Source organism: Echinops telfairi, unplaced genomic scaffold (assembly GCF_000313985.2).
Source record: "Echinops telfairi isolate 266 unplaced genomic scaffold, ASM31398v2 ScPeMD7_1;HRSCAF=3_0, whole genome shotgun sequence".
NCBI lineage: Eukaryota > Metazoa > Chordata > Mammalia > Afrosoricida > Tenrecidae > Echinops > Echinops telfairi.
Window position 1 is genome coordinate 92,651,219 of NW_022103896.1, and position 14,574 is coordinate 92,665,792.

The 14,574-nt window shown below is 41.6% G+C and overlaps 1 protein-coding gene across 1 annotated transcript in view; it reads right to left on the bottom strand.

The window, feature by feature from the left end:
* The window catches only part of SUSD3 (sushi domain containing 3), a 29,017-nt gene that overhangs the window by 5,272 nt on the left and 9,171 nt on the right, over positions 1–14,574 (bottom strand). The window contains exon 2 of the mRNA XM_045294551.1: positions 990–1,178. Within this exon, the coding sequence (XP_045150486.1) occupies positions 990–1,178 (189 nt within the window). The remainder of the gene's footprint in view (positions 1–989; positions 1,179–14,574) is intronic.

Consider the following 14,574-nt stretch of genomic DNA (forward strand, 5'->3'; position numbering starts at 1 on the left):
ATGGAGGACCACAGAGCCTAGGCCTACCCACCCTGAGGCTTGCAGGGAACCACAGGTTTCATCTTGGTTAAGCCCTTTCTTTCGGGTTTTGTGACTCTTGGGACTTAATCCTAACACATACACATTTTCAGAGATTTAGTCACTATCTTAAAGGCTCGGAGAAGTCCGGCAGCCTGTAAGTTCAACATTGCCCAAGCCTTATTGAATATCAAGCCTTTTTTCTGCACAGCACACAGCAATGTCTGGTAGCCTCCCTTTGGAAAATGCTGTGCTAACCCAACACCCGGAGCAAAACCAAACCCTGTTGCTGGAAAGTCAATTCTCCCTCGACCAAACCTAAAAGACGGAATAGAACCGCCCCACCAGGCTTCCAAGGTTATACATTTTTGAGTGAAAATTGCCACAGCTTTCTCTTGTGAAGCAGCTGGTGAGGTTGAACCATTAATCTTTCAACTTTGTATCAGAACATTTAACCACTGTGCCATCAGGGCACCTATATTCTGTTCAATAACTAGAAAAACTAGAAAACTATCTCTTCCCCTGAGACTAAGAGCTGCAGGGCCGGAGCACATTGTGGTCTTCTGTGTCAAGGAGTCTCTGTACATGGAACAATGTACATATGGGTATATGTTCCATGCAAGCGTGAGTACTGAAGAGTGAATATTAGCTTCCTCACTTGCCAGGTGACAAGGTTGAAGTTCAGAGGGCACTACTAACTTCTTAAAGGTGACAGGGCAGGCCGGAGGCAGAACTGATATTTGAAGTCAATGCTGGGATTCAACTCTGGGAGGTTCTGTCAACCCTGAAAATGTGGCACTCTGACAGGGAAGGGTCACAGTCAAATAAGCTCAACCTTGTCCTAGGTTATGGATCAAAACAGAAGTTCAGCCTTTGCCTTATCTGCTACTCCTTCTCAGGGACACCAATGGCCATGACATGGAGGGGACATTGGGCCACCCCGCCAAAAATGATCACTGAGTGAGCCTTACACTTGCACACAGGTATCCCTGAAGACCAGTCGGCGACGTTCCCCTTCCAGGCACAGGTGATGAGACCAGGGCCCCCCATCTGGTGGCCAGAGGGGCAGTGGAATAGAAGCACTGTCCCCAGAGAAGTGCCATTGCCACGTAGGACTTGGAAGGTCCCCTGTAGAGATGGCTTCAGTTGACTACAGGTGCCTAGAGAGTAAGAGAAAGACATGAGTGCCTGACTTGGAAGGTCCTTGGGGAGGAAGGTGGGGCAAGACTCCGCAGTCAGTTGTTGTCTTAAGAAAGGGAAGAGATGCCGTGACACAGCCATGGTCCTGATGCCCTTCATGGTGCGTGGGTAAGGAACTAGACTACAGGGCATGTTGGTTTTTTGGTTTTGTTTTCAGTTTTTAAAATTAATTAATTTATTTTAATAGTTTTATTGTCATATAATTTGCATATCATACAATAGTCACTGATATTAAGAAGAGTTGTACAAATATCAACACTTTCAATTGTGTTCAATTCCTCCCACAGGGAGGAAGAGAGGAAATTCCCAGAATTTTCATGAGAAAGCCAGGCCCACAAGGAGGGATCAGGCTATGACCTGACTGGCAGGCTAGAGTTCACCCCTTCACTCTTAAGATCCTCAAGTTGACACAAGATTGTGTAACTACCACAATGGTCATTATAGCTCTGGGGTTTACATTTTGATCTCCAACCTATCGAGTTCTTTTTGGTGCATAGGAGGAGGTTGGGTCCTGTTTCATTCTTCCACAGATGGAGACCTGATTTCGTCCAGCATCAATTGTTAAAGAGAATGCCCTTTTATCATTTAATTTTTTTTTTGGTTCTTTGTCAAAAACCAGTAGTCTGTTTGTGCATGCTTTCATTTCTGGGTTTCCCATTCTGTTCCATTGGTTTATGCACCTAACATTATACAAGTACCAGGTTGTTTTGACTACTGTGACTGTATTAATAGGTTTTCAAGTCAAGCCATGTAAAACCTTCTACTTTATTTATTTATTTATTTATTTATTTTAGTTCATTGCTTATCCTTGGCCTCTTTGCATCTCCATACGACTTTGGTAATTAGTGTTTCCTTTTCTTTAAAGAATGAAGTTGGAATTTGCATCAGAACTGTGTTGTGTTTCTCGATTGCTTTAGGTAGCATAGACATTTATATAATATTAAGCCTTCCTGCCCATAAACATAGGAAATTCTTCCATTTGTGTAGGTCTCTTGGTTTCTTGTAGTTTTTTTGTGCAGGGCTTTTGTTTCTGTGGTTAGGTTTATCCCTATATTTGTCATCTTTTGTGTGGCCATTGTAAATGGCACTGTTTTCTCGATGTCTTCTTTGAAGTTCTTTTGATGGTGTATAGAAATCCAATTGATTTCTGCTTGTTAATCTGTATCCTGCCACTTTACCACATCCCTCAATTGTTCCCAACAGTCTTCCTGTGGAGTCCTTGGGGAATATGTTGTTGTTGGGTGTCATTGAGTTGACTCCAACCAAGATTGACAGTATGCTCAACAGAACAAAACGCTTCATAGTCCTGCACCATCCTCACAATTGTTTCTATACCTGAGCCCATGGAGGCAGCCACTGTGTCAATCCATCCTGTAGTGGGTCTTCCTCTTTTTGACTGCCCTTTCACTTTACTAACCACGATGTCCTTCTCCAGGGACTGGTCTCTCCTGACAATATGTCCAAAGTGTGTAAGGAGAAGTCTTGCCTTGCTTGCCTCAAAGGAGCACTCTGGTCGTACTTCTTCAATGCAGATCTGTTTGTCCTTTTAGCAGTCCATGCTACTTTCAATATTCTTCTCAAACACCATGATTCAAACGCAGGGATTCTTTCTCTATAAAACCATATTATCTAAAAATAGTGAGAGCTCGCTTCACTTCCTCTTTGCCCAAATGTATTCCCTGGATGCCTTCTTATTGTCTAATCATCCTTCAAACACAAGTTGAATAAGAGTGGTGATAAAGGGCACCTTTGTCTGGTTCCCATTCAAAGGGGAAATGTTTCAGCTTTTCCCCATTGAGTGTGATATTGGCAGTTGGCTTTTCAGATATGGCCTTATTATGTTGAGGAGTTTTCCATCTATTCCTATTTTATTGAGTGCTTTTATTAGAAATGGGTGTTGAATACTGTCTAATGCTTTCTCTCCATCTATTCATATTATCATGTGGTTCTCACTGTCTTATTTATATGGTAGATTATGTTGATTGTTTTTGAATGTTGACCTATCATTGCATGCCTGGTATGAATGAATCCCATTTGGTCATGAAGAAGTATTTTTTTTGATATGCTGTTGGAGTCTCTTGGCCAGAATTTTGTTGAGAGTTTTTTAGGGATATTGGTCTTTGGTTTTCTGTTTTTGTGGGATCTTTGCCTGATATTGGTATTAAGATTTCGTAGAATAAGTTTGCACATTGAAGTCCCTTTTTATATTCTAGGCTGGTTATGTAGAATTGGTGACATGAGTCTTTTCAGGTTTTCTACATTGGTTTGCATCAAATTGGGTAGGTGGTGTATTTATAGATATTTGTTCATTTCTGCTATATTATTAAATTTGTTGGAGTATAGTCTTTTGCAGTACTGTTACTATTCTTTTTGTTTCATTTCGATCTGTTGAAATGACACCCCTTTCTCCAATGTTAGATAGTTGTATCTTCTCTCTCTCTTTTTTTTGTTTGTTAATTTTGCCAGCAGTTTTTCAGTTTTGTTAATCCATTTAAAAAGCCAACTTTTGTCTTGTTGATTTTTTCCATAGACTTTCTGTTTTCAAGTTCATTTATTTCCACTCTATTCTTTATGATTTTTTCCTCCTGTTCTTGGAAGGATAATGTTGATGACCTTCTAGTTTTAGAGATGTTGTGTTAAGGTGTTGATTTAGTATTTCACCCTTTTTTTCAAGTGTGTGTCAATTGAATTAAGTTGTTCTTGATTGCTTTTGCTGTGTTCAAAAGGTTCTGGTATGATGTGTTATTATTATCAATTGTTTCAAGAAATTTATCTCTTATTTGATCTATTTCCCAGCCATTTAAAAATACTATATTTTTCAGTTTCCATGTTCCCAATCTTTCTCTTGTTGATTTCCAGTTTTATAGCACTGTGACCTGATAAGATTGGTTATAGGATCTGTGTTTTCTTAATTTGTTGAGATTGCACTGTAGCCTAACATGTGATTAACTCTAGAGTATGTACTGTGTGTACTGGAGAAGAATGTATACTAATCTGTTGTTGGGTCTCTGTATATATCTAGGATAGTGGTTCTCAACCTTCCTAATGCCGCGACCCTTTAATACAGTTCCTCATGTTGTGGTGACCCCCAACCATAAAATTATTTCCGTTGCTACTTCATAACTAATTTTGCTACTGTTATGAATCGTAATGTAAATATCTGATATGCAGGATGTATTTTCATTTTACAAATCGAACATATTTAAAGCATAGTGATTCATCACAAAAACAACATGCAATTCTATATTGTGAAATATTTGTGTTGCTGTTCTCCCACTTTAAGTAACTTGACCTAGTTATCGAAATTGTTGATGCCAGGAAATGCAGGATATCCCTTATGGTAGAACTTCTTTGGTGGTTGTTGAAGTGATGTTCCCGTGCTTGTTATCTGACAGCCACATTCTTGCCCTCTTAACCACGTTGTGTTGTGGGAAATGCTCCACAGTGGCCAACACAGTTCTGTGGGGAGTAGCAGCCAGCCAGCCAGCGATGAGGATAAACCTTGGAAAGTGGCAGGGATTAATAGACAAACTCCAGATGCTCAGAAGACTGGTGTTGGTTGCAATCAAGTTGATGCTGACTTAGGGTGACCCCATCTGTGCAGAGTAGAACTTCCTTAGGGTGTTCAAGGTTGTGACATTTTGAAGCAAATGGCCAGGCCTCTCTCTTGATGTACCGCTGGCTAATTCAAACCTTTCAGCTAGTAGTGGAATATTTATCCATTTATACAAAGCAGAGACTTTATCTAAGATGATGAATCTCTTAGGTTGGGTTCTCTAGAGAAGCAAAACCAGTGACACATGGAGGTGTAGGTATATAGGAAGAGATTTATACCAAGAAATAGCTCACACAGTTGTAGAAGTGGGTAAGTCCAGTCCAGTTCAAGTCTGTGGGTTAGATGTAAGCTGAAGACTTCTGACTTGTGTAGCTGCAGGGGCTGACAAACAGAAAGCAGGAAGATGAAGCAGGAAGATTACAGCCTGGTGGATGTATTGCTGAATGAATCTGAGGTCAGCTGAATGGATCTAATGTTGGTAATCTGCTAGTGGCTCTTGGGATCAGAAATTGATAAACAAGATGCAGGCTACTGATTCAGCAGAAATGAGCTAGCTTCTGCACAGTGTCAATCTATACAAAGAGTAGGCCACATCCTAAAGTAAACTTCCCCTCAATTGTATCAAGGCTGTGACCAGCATCAATAACTGCATAGATGCTTCCCAGAAGATATCATATTGGAGTTGACTACACTGTTAGAACACATCATGGGAGACTCCTGGCCCACCCAAGTTCACATAAAACCTAACTATCACAATGAAGGTGTTAAAAAAGAAGCTAGGCAAGTGTTAGAAGAAAATGAAAACAAAAATTTGCAAAATAATTGTTATAACTATGGTTCCAAAGGCAGAAATCATTAACAAATAAATAAGGGCTATGGGGAAGAGATTGACAGTTTTGGATATGAAAAACAAAAACGTTTGTGTGTCTCTGTTTAACAAAGCAGTAGCAGAGGATGTGGGGAAGAACTGCACAATGGGACCAGCATCTTCCCCCAACCCCTCTTCCCCAGACATTCCAGAGAAACAGAAATCTATCCAGTGGCGATCCTTCCTTTGTTCACCTCGTGTTCAGTGCCAGCCCACAATCATGAAGGTGTGAAAACCAGCCCCTCATGCCTTTATCTCCCCTTATTTTAGACAACAAATGTTTCAAATTCCCATTCCAATTCTCCATCAAATCCTTACTTCGAGGGTGGTATGCAACATGGTATGTCTATGTAATATGATGGTTCTTGGCCCACTGCTGTGCTCTGTGAGTTGTAAAGTGTGCTCCTTGGTCTGAGCAGAAAAAACAGGGTGACTCAAACTGGTATAGTATCTTTTGTTCTAACCCCTTGATGGTATTTTTAACATGTGCCAGTGTTACTTGATATGCAAGAGCCATTCTGGAGTGTCTATCTGTGAAGACCCCTTTGTAGCCAGCTGGTGCCACTGGTTCCATTGGTCTGACATAATTGATTTGTCAGCTATGTATAGGGGCTTCTCTCCCAGAGAATCTGTCCCACGGCATATACCACCTCTCTCTTTCCTGCTGGTAGATAGAGCAGTCCTTATTGCCATTTTATGCCTTAGGAGGTGTAAGAGAAGTGTGTGGACTCAGCCTATCTCTGCATTGCTGCAGCAATCCCCAAGTCTACTCATCTCATTCACCCAATTGCCACCTGAAGCGAGTATACCAATATGTCCACCTGCTGGTTTAAACCAGGAGGGAGGTTTTTCTGAGGGGCAATTGATATCTCCTACTCTGTTGTGCCCTTTAAATTCCCATCGTGCTTTCCATAGTTCTCTGACCCACAAAGGCGTTCCTTTAATAGTCCAGTTTTCTGGTGCCTATCTGCCCAACCATATAGCCAGGCCATTGTCCACGACAGTAAAAATCCAAACATATGGACTGTCACCATTGTCCAGTGCTTCCATCAGAGCTAAGAGAACCGCATTCAGTTCATCCTATTGAGTTGGTTTCTTCCTACCTTCTTCAATTCAGGTCTTTCCACATGTTGGTATTAAAGCAGCAGCTTTCCACATCCGGTGTTGTCACGTGCCCTTGGAAATGTCATCCATAAACCAAGCAACTGTCTGCTGGTCAGCAGAATGTGGTCATAGGGCACTGTGCATGTGTTTCAGCTTCTGGAAACTTCCTACTCAGGAATCCTAATGGTCCTTTTAGGGCAAGGTTCTCAGGTTTTAGCCATAAGCTCCAGCCTACATAAGCATGTGTGACCAACACTTCCAAAATCACATCTGAATGTGGGCCATAAGGCCTAAAAGCAAAACAAGTGAGACTGCTCTCTGTAACTCGGACATAGCCTGCTGTTGCTCAGACCCCCATTCAACACAGTTTTCTCCAAGTAGTTTCATGGATGAGAGCTAGCACCATTCCCAGATGTGGAATATGAATTTTCCCAAATCCATACAGACTAACCCTACATTGGGTCTCGTGCTTAGTCTAGGGAGTAAGCAGTGACAGGAACTCCTTCTTGGTTGCCTGTGGAATGCCATGAGTGGCTCCTGCCCAAGTTATTCCCCGGAACATCACATTTTGGCAGGGCCCTGGATTGCTGTTGGATTTATTAACCAGTGCATTGGGCTGCTCACTGCAAATTCAGCAGTGCAAAACCACCGGCTGCTCACAGGGAAAAAGATGGGGCTTTCTACTCCAGTAAAGACTGTAACTCTTTACAGGAGAAACTCACAGGGCAATTCTACCCTGTCCTATCGGGTTGCTATAAGTCAGCAGCGTGTTTGGCGTTTGGGAGTTATAGGTCATGTGAGCCACTGTTTTCAAATCTGCCCTAGCCTCTTCTTTTGTGTTTGATATTAACATAAGATCAATGTAATGCAACACTATATATGAGATCTCCACCAAGTCCAGTCTCTTCTAACCAAACTATGACCAAAGGCTGAAGAGTTTAAATAACTATGAGCCAATGTGGTATATTGTGTATATTGTGATCCCACATGAAAGCAAGAGTGCTTTCCTGAGATTAGGGTTGAGAAAAAGGCATTTCCACGATCAATCATGGAGTACCAGTCTCCTTTAGACTGCTATAATCTCTGCATTGTGGAGACCATGTTTGGAACAGCTGAAACCACAGGTGGCACTATTTTATGTAGGCTTCGAGAATCTACTGCCAAGCTCCATGAGTCAGCTCTCATCAGGCCATACAGGACTATTTGTTACAGAGAATTTGTTGGCACCAACACTCCAGCCTTTAGCAGGTCTTTAATCAAAGCATTAATCTCATTATTTTTCCATCAGGTATCCTATTCTGTTTCAGATTTACAATATGAGTGAGTTCAGGCAATTGCAGTGGTTCCCACTTAGCATGTCCAATCAACACCATTCTACTTACACACCTTCATTTTGGCAATACCAGGTAGAGGGGTGTTCCTCAATTAGACATAATATTCATACCAATAATACATTCAGGTAAAGGAGAGGAAATGACTTCATACAAGACCTGTTTAAATATTCTAATTCTCATCCAAACTTCCCTCTTGTCCCATCAACATTTGCATCTTCATAGCCCCAGAGTCCAAGGTCAGGGTCTTCAACATTTTATTGGCATGTTTGGAGAATTACAGTGCATTGGGCTCCTGCATCTAGGATCCCCAAGATGGTCTCTTCCCCACCCCATTTTATCCACACATCTGCCTGTGGCCTCCATTCTCATGCTAGGGGATGGACCAGAAGAGCCCTTCACTAATCATTATCTTCACCAACTAGCTGAGTCTCTGCTTCGAATGATCCCAGGTGGGAAATCCCATCATTAAATACCTCTGGGTGGAGGTGAAAAGAGCAGACTTGTTTAGATGTCCTTAACGTTAGGGAACCAGCAGAAGTTTCCCTTGGTCCACCCAACCTCCTATAGTGCTGTGTTAAAACCGTTGGATCAACTCCACCAATATCCACCATATTCATCCCATTGCTTAAAAGCCATCTAAAATTTTTCTTACTAGGATAGGGTCTTCCCCAAATGACCTTTTCATTCTCCTATTAATTTACCCTGTGTTTCTTGCATCTGTAAACCCTATGTGGGGAAGCTGTGCCAACAAATCTGACACTGCTTCTTGGATTGTTGCTTTCTTTCAAAGCAGTACAATTATATGGGGTGCCCATGTAGAAAGGCCTCCCTTGGTTACCAAGTCTGCCATAACCTGTGTAAAGGGCATACTCATAGGATGAATATACTCATCAACATCAAACCATTTAACATTGTTTCCATAGTAAAAACACTATCTGTTCCTTCTGGAGTGTTCCAAGTGAGTAATTAAGGAAGGAGAGAAGCATTTTCCCTTCTCAGGGTAAACAAGTCTTACCAACAATGTCATCCAGTCCAACAGGCTGGATCCAACTCCTTTACACTATACCCCTTGGTTTTATAGTTTCTTGGTTTTTCCTGTTTCTCTCTCAGACTACCTTCTTGATGACCAGCAGGCTCACATAATTTTTCCATTCTGTGTTGCCCTTGAAAGTAGAAGTTGTAGCTGTGACTAAACTGATTCTGTCTGGACGTGACTCAGGGCTACAATTCACTCCTATAGTCTTTTGCTCTGCCATTGCAGCTGCGATCGATAATAGAAAGCAAGGAGTTGTATGCCTTGCCCTTTCCTTGTCCCTTCATATTTCTATATGCATCTAAGAGGCCAATTCCTCAGCAGTTACAGCTACACCCACCAGTTCTGAATCCCATGAATAGCTGTTGCCTTGGGGAATGAACTGAAGCTTAACAGCTGCTCTAATCCATGGGAATTCTTTATTTTATCCAGGAACCAAAGCCCTCTCATTTTTCCTCTTTTCCCCAATCCACATTTTCCTGTGAGTCTGGGCTGCAATAGTGAGCTCCCTATTCTGATAGCAACTGTGATAATAATTTCTTTTCAAAGAATCAATGCCAGATTAGTCCCAAGGAATTGGAGATTAAAGAAGAATTTATAGACATTTGAACTGTTTCTATTGGTGAAGAATATTTGCCAGAACAAGCAAATCTGTCTTGGAAGAAGTATAGTCAGAATGCTCCTTAGAAGTGAGAATGGCAAGACTTCATCTCACATACTTTGTACATGTTATCAGGAGAGACCAGTCCCTGGGAAAGGACATCATTGGTAAAGTCGGTCAGTGAAAAAGAGGAAAATCCTGTAAGAGATAGATTTACAACAATGCACACAACCACAAGAACAACTGCTTGGATGGTGTATCACTGGACAGTATGTTTTCCCCGATGTGGAAGAGAATGTGATGAGCCAGAAATGACTTGATGGCCGTTGAGTGAGGGGAGGGTGGTGGGAAGAGATGCAGAGTGGGAGGATAAAGACTCAGGAAACGTATACTCAGCAATCAGCATAGCGAGCAGCCGCAGGGAGGTCACACAAGGGGCAGCTTCCCTGTAGTAGAAACTTGCAGTGATGCCGGGTTAAGATCAAAGGCATAAATCTGACATGGACAGTTAAAACTCTGTCAGCGGTTCCCCTATGATGCAGACTGGCCCTGATCTGGTTTCCAAAAGTTTCTGTATTTCTGGTTTGTAATGTTTTGTTTGATTTTTGTTTGTATGTATTAGGGTATATTTCAGAGGTGTTATGTCATTGGAGGTCAACCCTTGAAGTTGTGTTATATGTTACCCTGTTTTTCAGTACATGAAATCCAGGATTGATGAACCTTTGGGGACAGCAAGTAGAATAAGGGGTACCGTGGAAGTGATGGGGATACAGGGAGATGATGTCAAGGAATCATGGTAGCAATTGTACAATTCTACTGGATGTGATTGAAATATGGAAGGATATGGCATATGTATTAAATCCAAATAAATAGATAATTTTTTTAAAAAAAGAGTAAGGTAGATGCCAGTAGACACTGACTGAGTATACACTATGTATCAGAAAGTGCTAGGCACTGCTCTAGATCTGAATTGTTCAATGTCACCCTAGGCTTAACCTCGCTGACTTTGACTTTTCTTGTCAGACTGGATCCAAACTCACATGATCTGACTCCAAAGCCTGAGCTCTAATTAACTGCTGTATTCTGTAGGCAAGAGATGGGTGTGAATGCAGAAACGAGAGGAGCAGTGCACACCCGCAGCCTGATATAATGACAAGATTCAGATGGGAGGAACAGAACAGAGAATCTAGAAATAGACCTACCGTGTTCACCTACAGACAACCGACCTGGGCCAAAATACATTAAAAAGAGATGGTCTCTTCAAAAAATGGTGCTGGCAAAATTGAATTTCCATTTGTAGAAAATGTATCACAACAACAACAAAAGTGAACTCAACATGGATTAAAGACCTAAATGTAAATCCTAGAAGTATAAAGATCATCAATGAGAACACGATGACAAACTTAAGGGCCCTAATATGAGGCAAAGACACACACACACACACAGAGCAGAAGACAAAATAGATAACTGGAGCCTTCTAAAAATAAGAAACGTATGTGCATTAAAAGACTTCATCAAAAGAGTCAAAAGAGAACCCACGCACTGGGAAAAATGTTTGGCAACAATCCATCAAAAAAGGAACTTAACTCGAAAACCTCTAGAAAATACCTCAAGAAGAAAAAGATAAATAATCCAATTTAAAATTTGAAAGACATGAACAAACCACCAAAGAAGCATCCAGGCAGTCAAAAAACAGATAAAGAAATGCGAATCAAAGCAATGAAATACCACCTTACTACACCAGCAAGGTTAGCAAAAAAAAACAAAACAAAACAACCCAGAAAATAATAAATCCTGGAAAAGATACAGGGACCTTATAAAACTACTGTGGAAAGTGGTTCAGCACGTCCTCAACCAACTGGGGAAAGGAGATCAAGTTTCTTGAAGTAGGAGAGCAGCGCTGCCTGCTGACAGACCCCCTCTGCCAGTGGACAGTGGCAGGAGCCCCACTCCTCCCAGCACAGCCAACTCTCATCTCTGGGGCAGCTCTGCATAGGCAGCTTGGTGCAGGCACAATCAGTACCCAAGCTTAAGTTTTCTTCTCTCTCTACCCCGTGCTTCCTTCTCCAGGGCCCTTCCCAACCCCCACTAACCTCACCTCCTCTACACAGAAAAAATGTTCCCAAAATAACACTTAAAAAGCAGGACTACCCACCCACAAGGCAGTTTTATCCCCTACTTTATATTGTTTTCTTCCATTTTGTGCTTTTATTCTATTACAACACTCTCACTGTATTTTTAGAGTTCTCTCTCACACTTCCTCTTCCAGTGCCCTCCTCTGGTGCAGCCTCACCAGCCAGTGAATATTCATTCCCCCCAGGCAAAAACAGGCAGTCCTTTAGAATCGGGCATGCCACCCAAACAAAAGCTTTTTGCTCGCTCACAGTGCACTGGCACACCCACATTCACATTGCCCTAGAAATGAGCAAGCACGCCTGGGACTTTGTGTCTCTTTTGTCCCTTGTCTCCCTGTACATTCACCCATTATCCCTTTCTCCTCTTTTTCCTCGAGAAATATATTTCAGTGGAACTTGTTAATTCTGATTAGCTCTCTTAAAATACATTTCCCGATTATTTATACAAATTTGTCGGCCTGTCCTGACAGGCGCTTATTATTACTATCATTGTTAGGGGTCATCCAGTCTGCTCTGACCCTTCACAACTCTTTGTGCAAGAGAAGGAAACACTGCACGGTCCCGCACCATCCTCCCAATTGTTCCTATGCCTGAGTCCATTGATACAGTCCATCGATATTGCGCAATCCACCTCGTTCAGGGCATTCCTCTTTTGTATCACTCCTCCACTTTCCCAAATATGATGTTCTTCTGCAGGGACTTGTCTCTCCTGACCAAATGTTCAAAGTATGTAAGAGGAAGTCTTGCCATCCTTGCCTCTAAAGAGCACACTGGCCATTCTTCTTCCAAGTCAGATAGGTTTGTACTTTTAGCAGTCCGTGGTACTTTCAATAGTCTTCTCCAGCGCCACGACTCAAGTGCCTCAATCCTTCTTCAGTCTTCCTTATTCAGTGTCCAACTTTCACATGCACATGATGCAACAGAAATGCCAAAGCTTGTGTCAGGCACCCCTAAGTCCTCAGAGTAACATTCTTCCTCTTCAATACTCTAAAAAGGTCTTGTGCAGATTTACCTAATGCAATGTCTTTTGATCTCTTGACTGCTGCTTCCATTAGCATTGATTGTGGATCCAACCAAGACAAAATCCTTGACAAACGTCAAACTTTTCTCCATTTATCATGATGATACCTATTGGTCCAGTTGGGCGGACTTAGGTCTTCTTCTCATTGAGTAGTAATCAATATTGAGGGATAAATCCTTGATCGTCATCAAGTGCTTCAAGTCCTCCTCACTTTCAGCAAGCAAGGTTGTGTCATTTGCATACTGCAGGTTGTAATAAGCCTTCCTCCTAACCTGTTGTCACACTCTTCATATAGATTGAACAAGTATGGTGAGAAAGATACATCCCTGATGCACACCTTTCCTGATTTTAAACCATGAAGTATTCCCTTGTTCTGTTTGCACAGCTGCTTCTTGATCCATGTACAAGTTCTGAATGAGCACAATGTAGTGTTCCAGAATTCCCATTCTTCTCAAGGTTGTCCACAGCGTGTTATGTGTTTCACTGACTATGTAAAGGTACCTGATTGTGTGGACCATTATCTTCCTCCCCATTTACCTATCTCTCACTCCCTTTTCTCCATTTAACCACTATATATTGTTTATTTTTAAGACCACTTCAGGGGATATTTCAGTTTAAGGTTGTATATGAGCATTTGAAATTATTTGGTATTATCTCCATTTTAATTAATATTTCTCTATTAAATCTTTGATTAAAATGTTCCATAACTGTAGTTGGGCACCATCTAGTTTTTCTGGTCTCATGGCAAAGGAAGTAACTGTTCATGGAAACAATTAATCACACATCCCATTTTCCTCTATTCCTGGCTCTCCTTCCTTTGTTACTACAGGAAAGTAGAAACCAGTTGTGCTGTGTTTTGGATGGCTGATAACAAGCTTTTAAGGCCCTGGGCACTCTACAACTCAAACTAGGAGGCGGAACAGAGACACTAAACATGATTATCTGCCTAATTAACTGGGATGCCTCATTAAACCAGGAACCTAAACCACCAAACCAAGGAACCGAATCCCATGAGGTAGTTGGTTATATATAAGCAGCATCAGGAACTACTCTATTTTGTTGTTACTGTTGTCAATATAGCTACTATGCAATGTTTTCCATATCAACTTTTTACAGGCATACAAATTACTGACAGTAATTATATTAATCAGTGGTGCAAATTTACCCTTAGTCAATGTATTTATCCATCACTGTAAACTGTCAGTGCTCCATAAGCAATAACCATCCCCAAATTGCTCTTTGTCTTAAGCATACACATACACATAACACCTGGAGACAAATCATAGCAGTTACATAAGTGTGCTAGATAGGGTTGACTAGAGAAACAAATCCAGAGGTACTCACATATGTATAAAAAAGAGCTCTATATCAAAGAGTATTTGTATATTAAGAAAACATCCCAGCCCAGTCCAGAACAAGTCCATAAGTCTGATATAAGTCCAATATTTGTCCATGAATCCCTCTTCAGACTCATGCAGTACATACAATGATGCAAAAATGCTGTAAGATCACAGACCATTGGATCACAGAATCCAGTGGCAGTGGAAGCATCTCCAGGGCTCACCATGGCTGCACATGGCTTGTCAATAGGAAGGTGAAGTTGGGAGAGAAGGAGACCAGCATCCAGAGAGCCATTTTTCTCAGGCACCTGCCAATCAAGCCGCAACCTGATTCTCAGGCTACACTCGCCCATATGTTCCTACA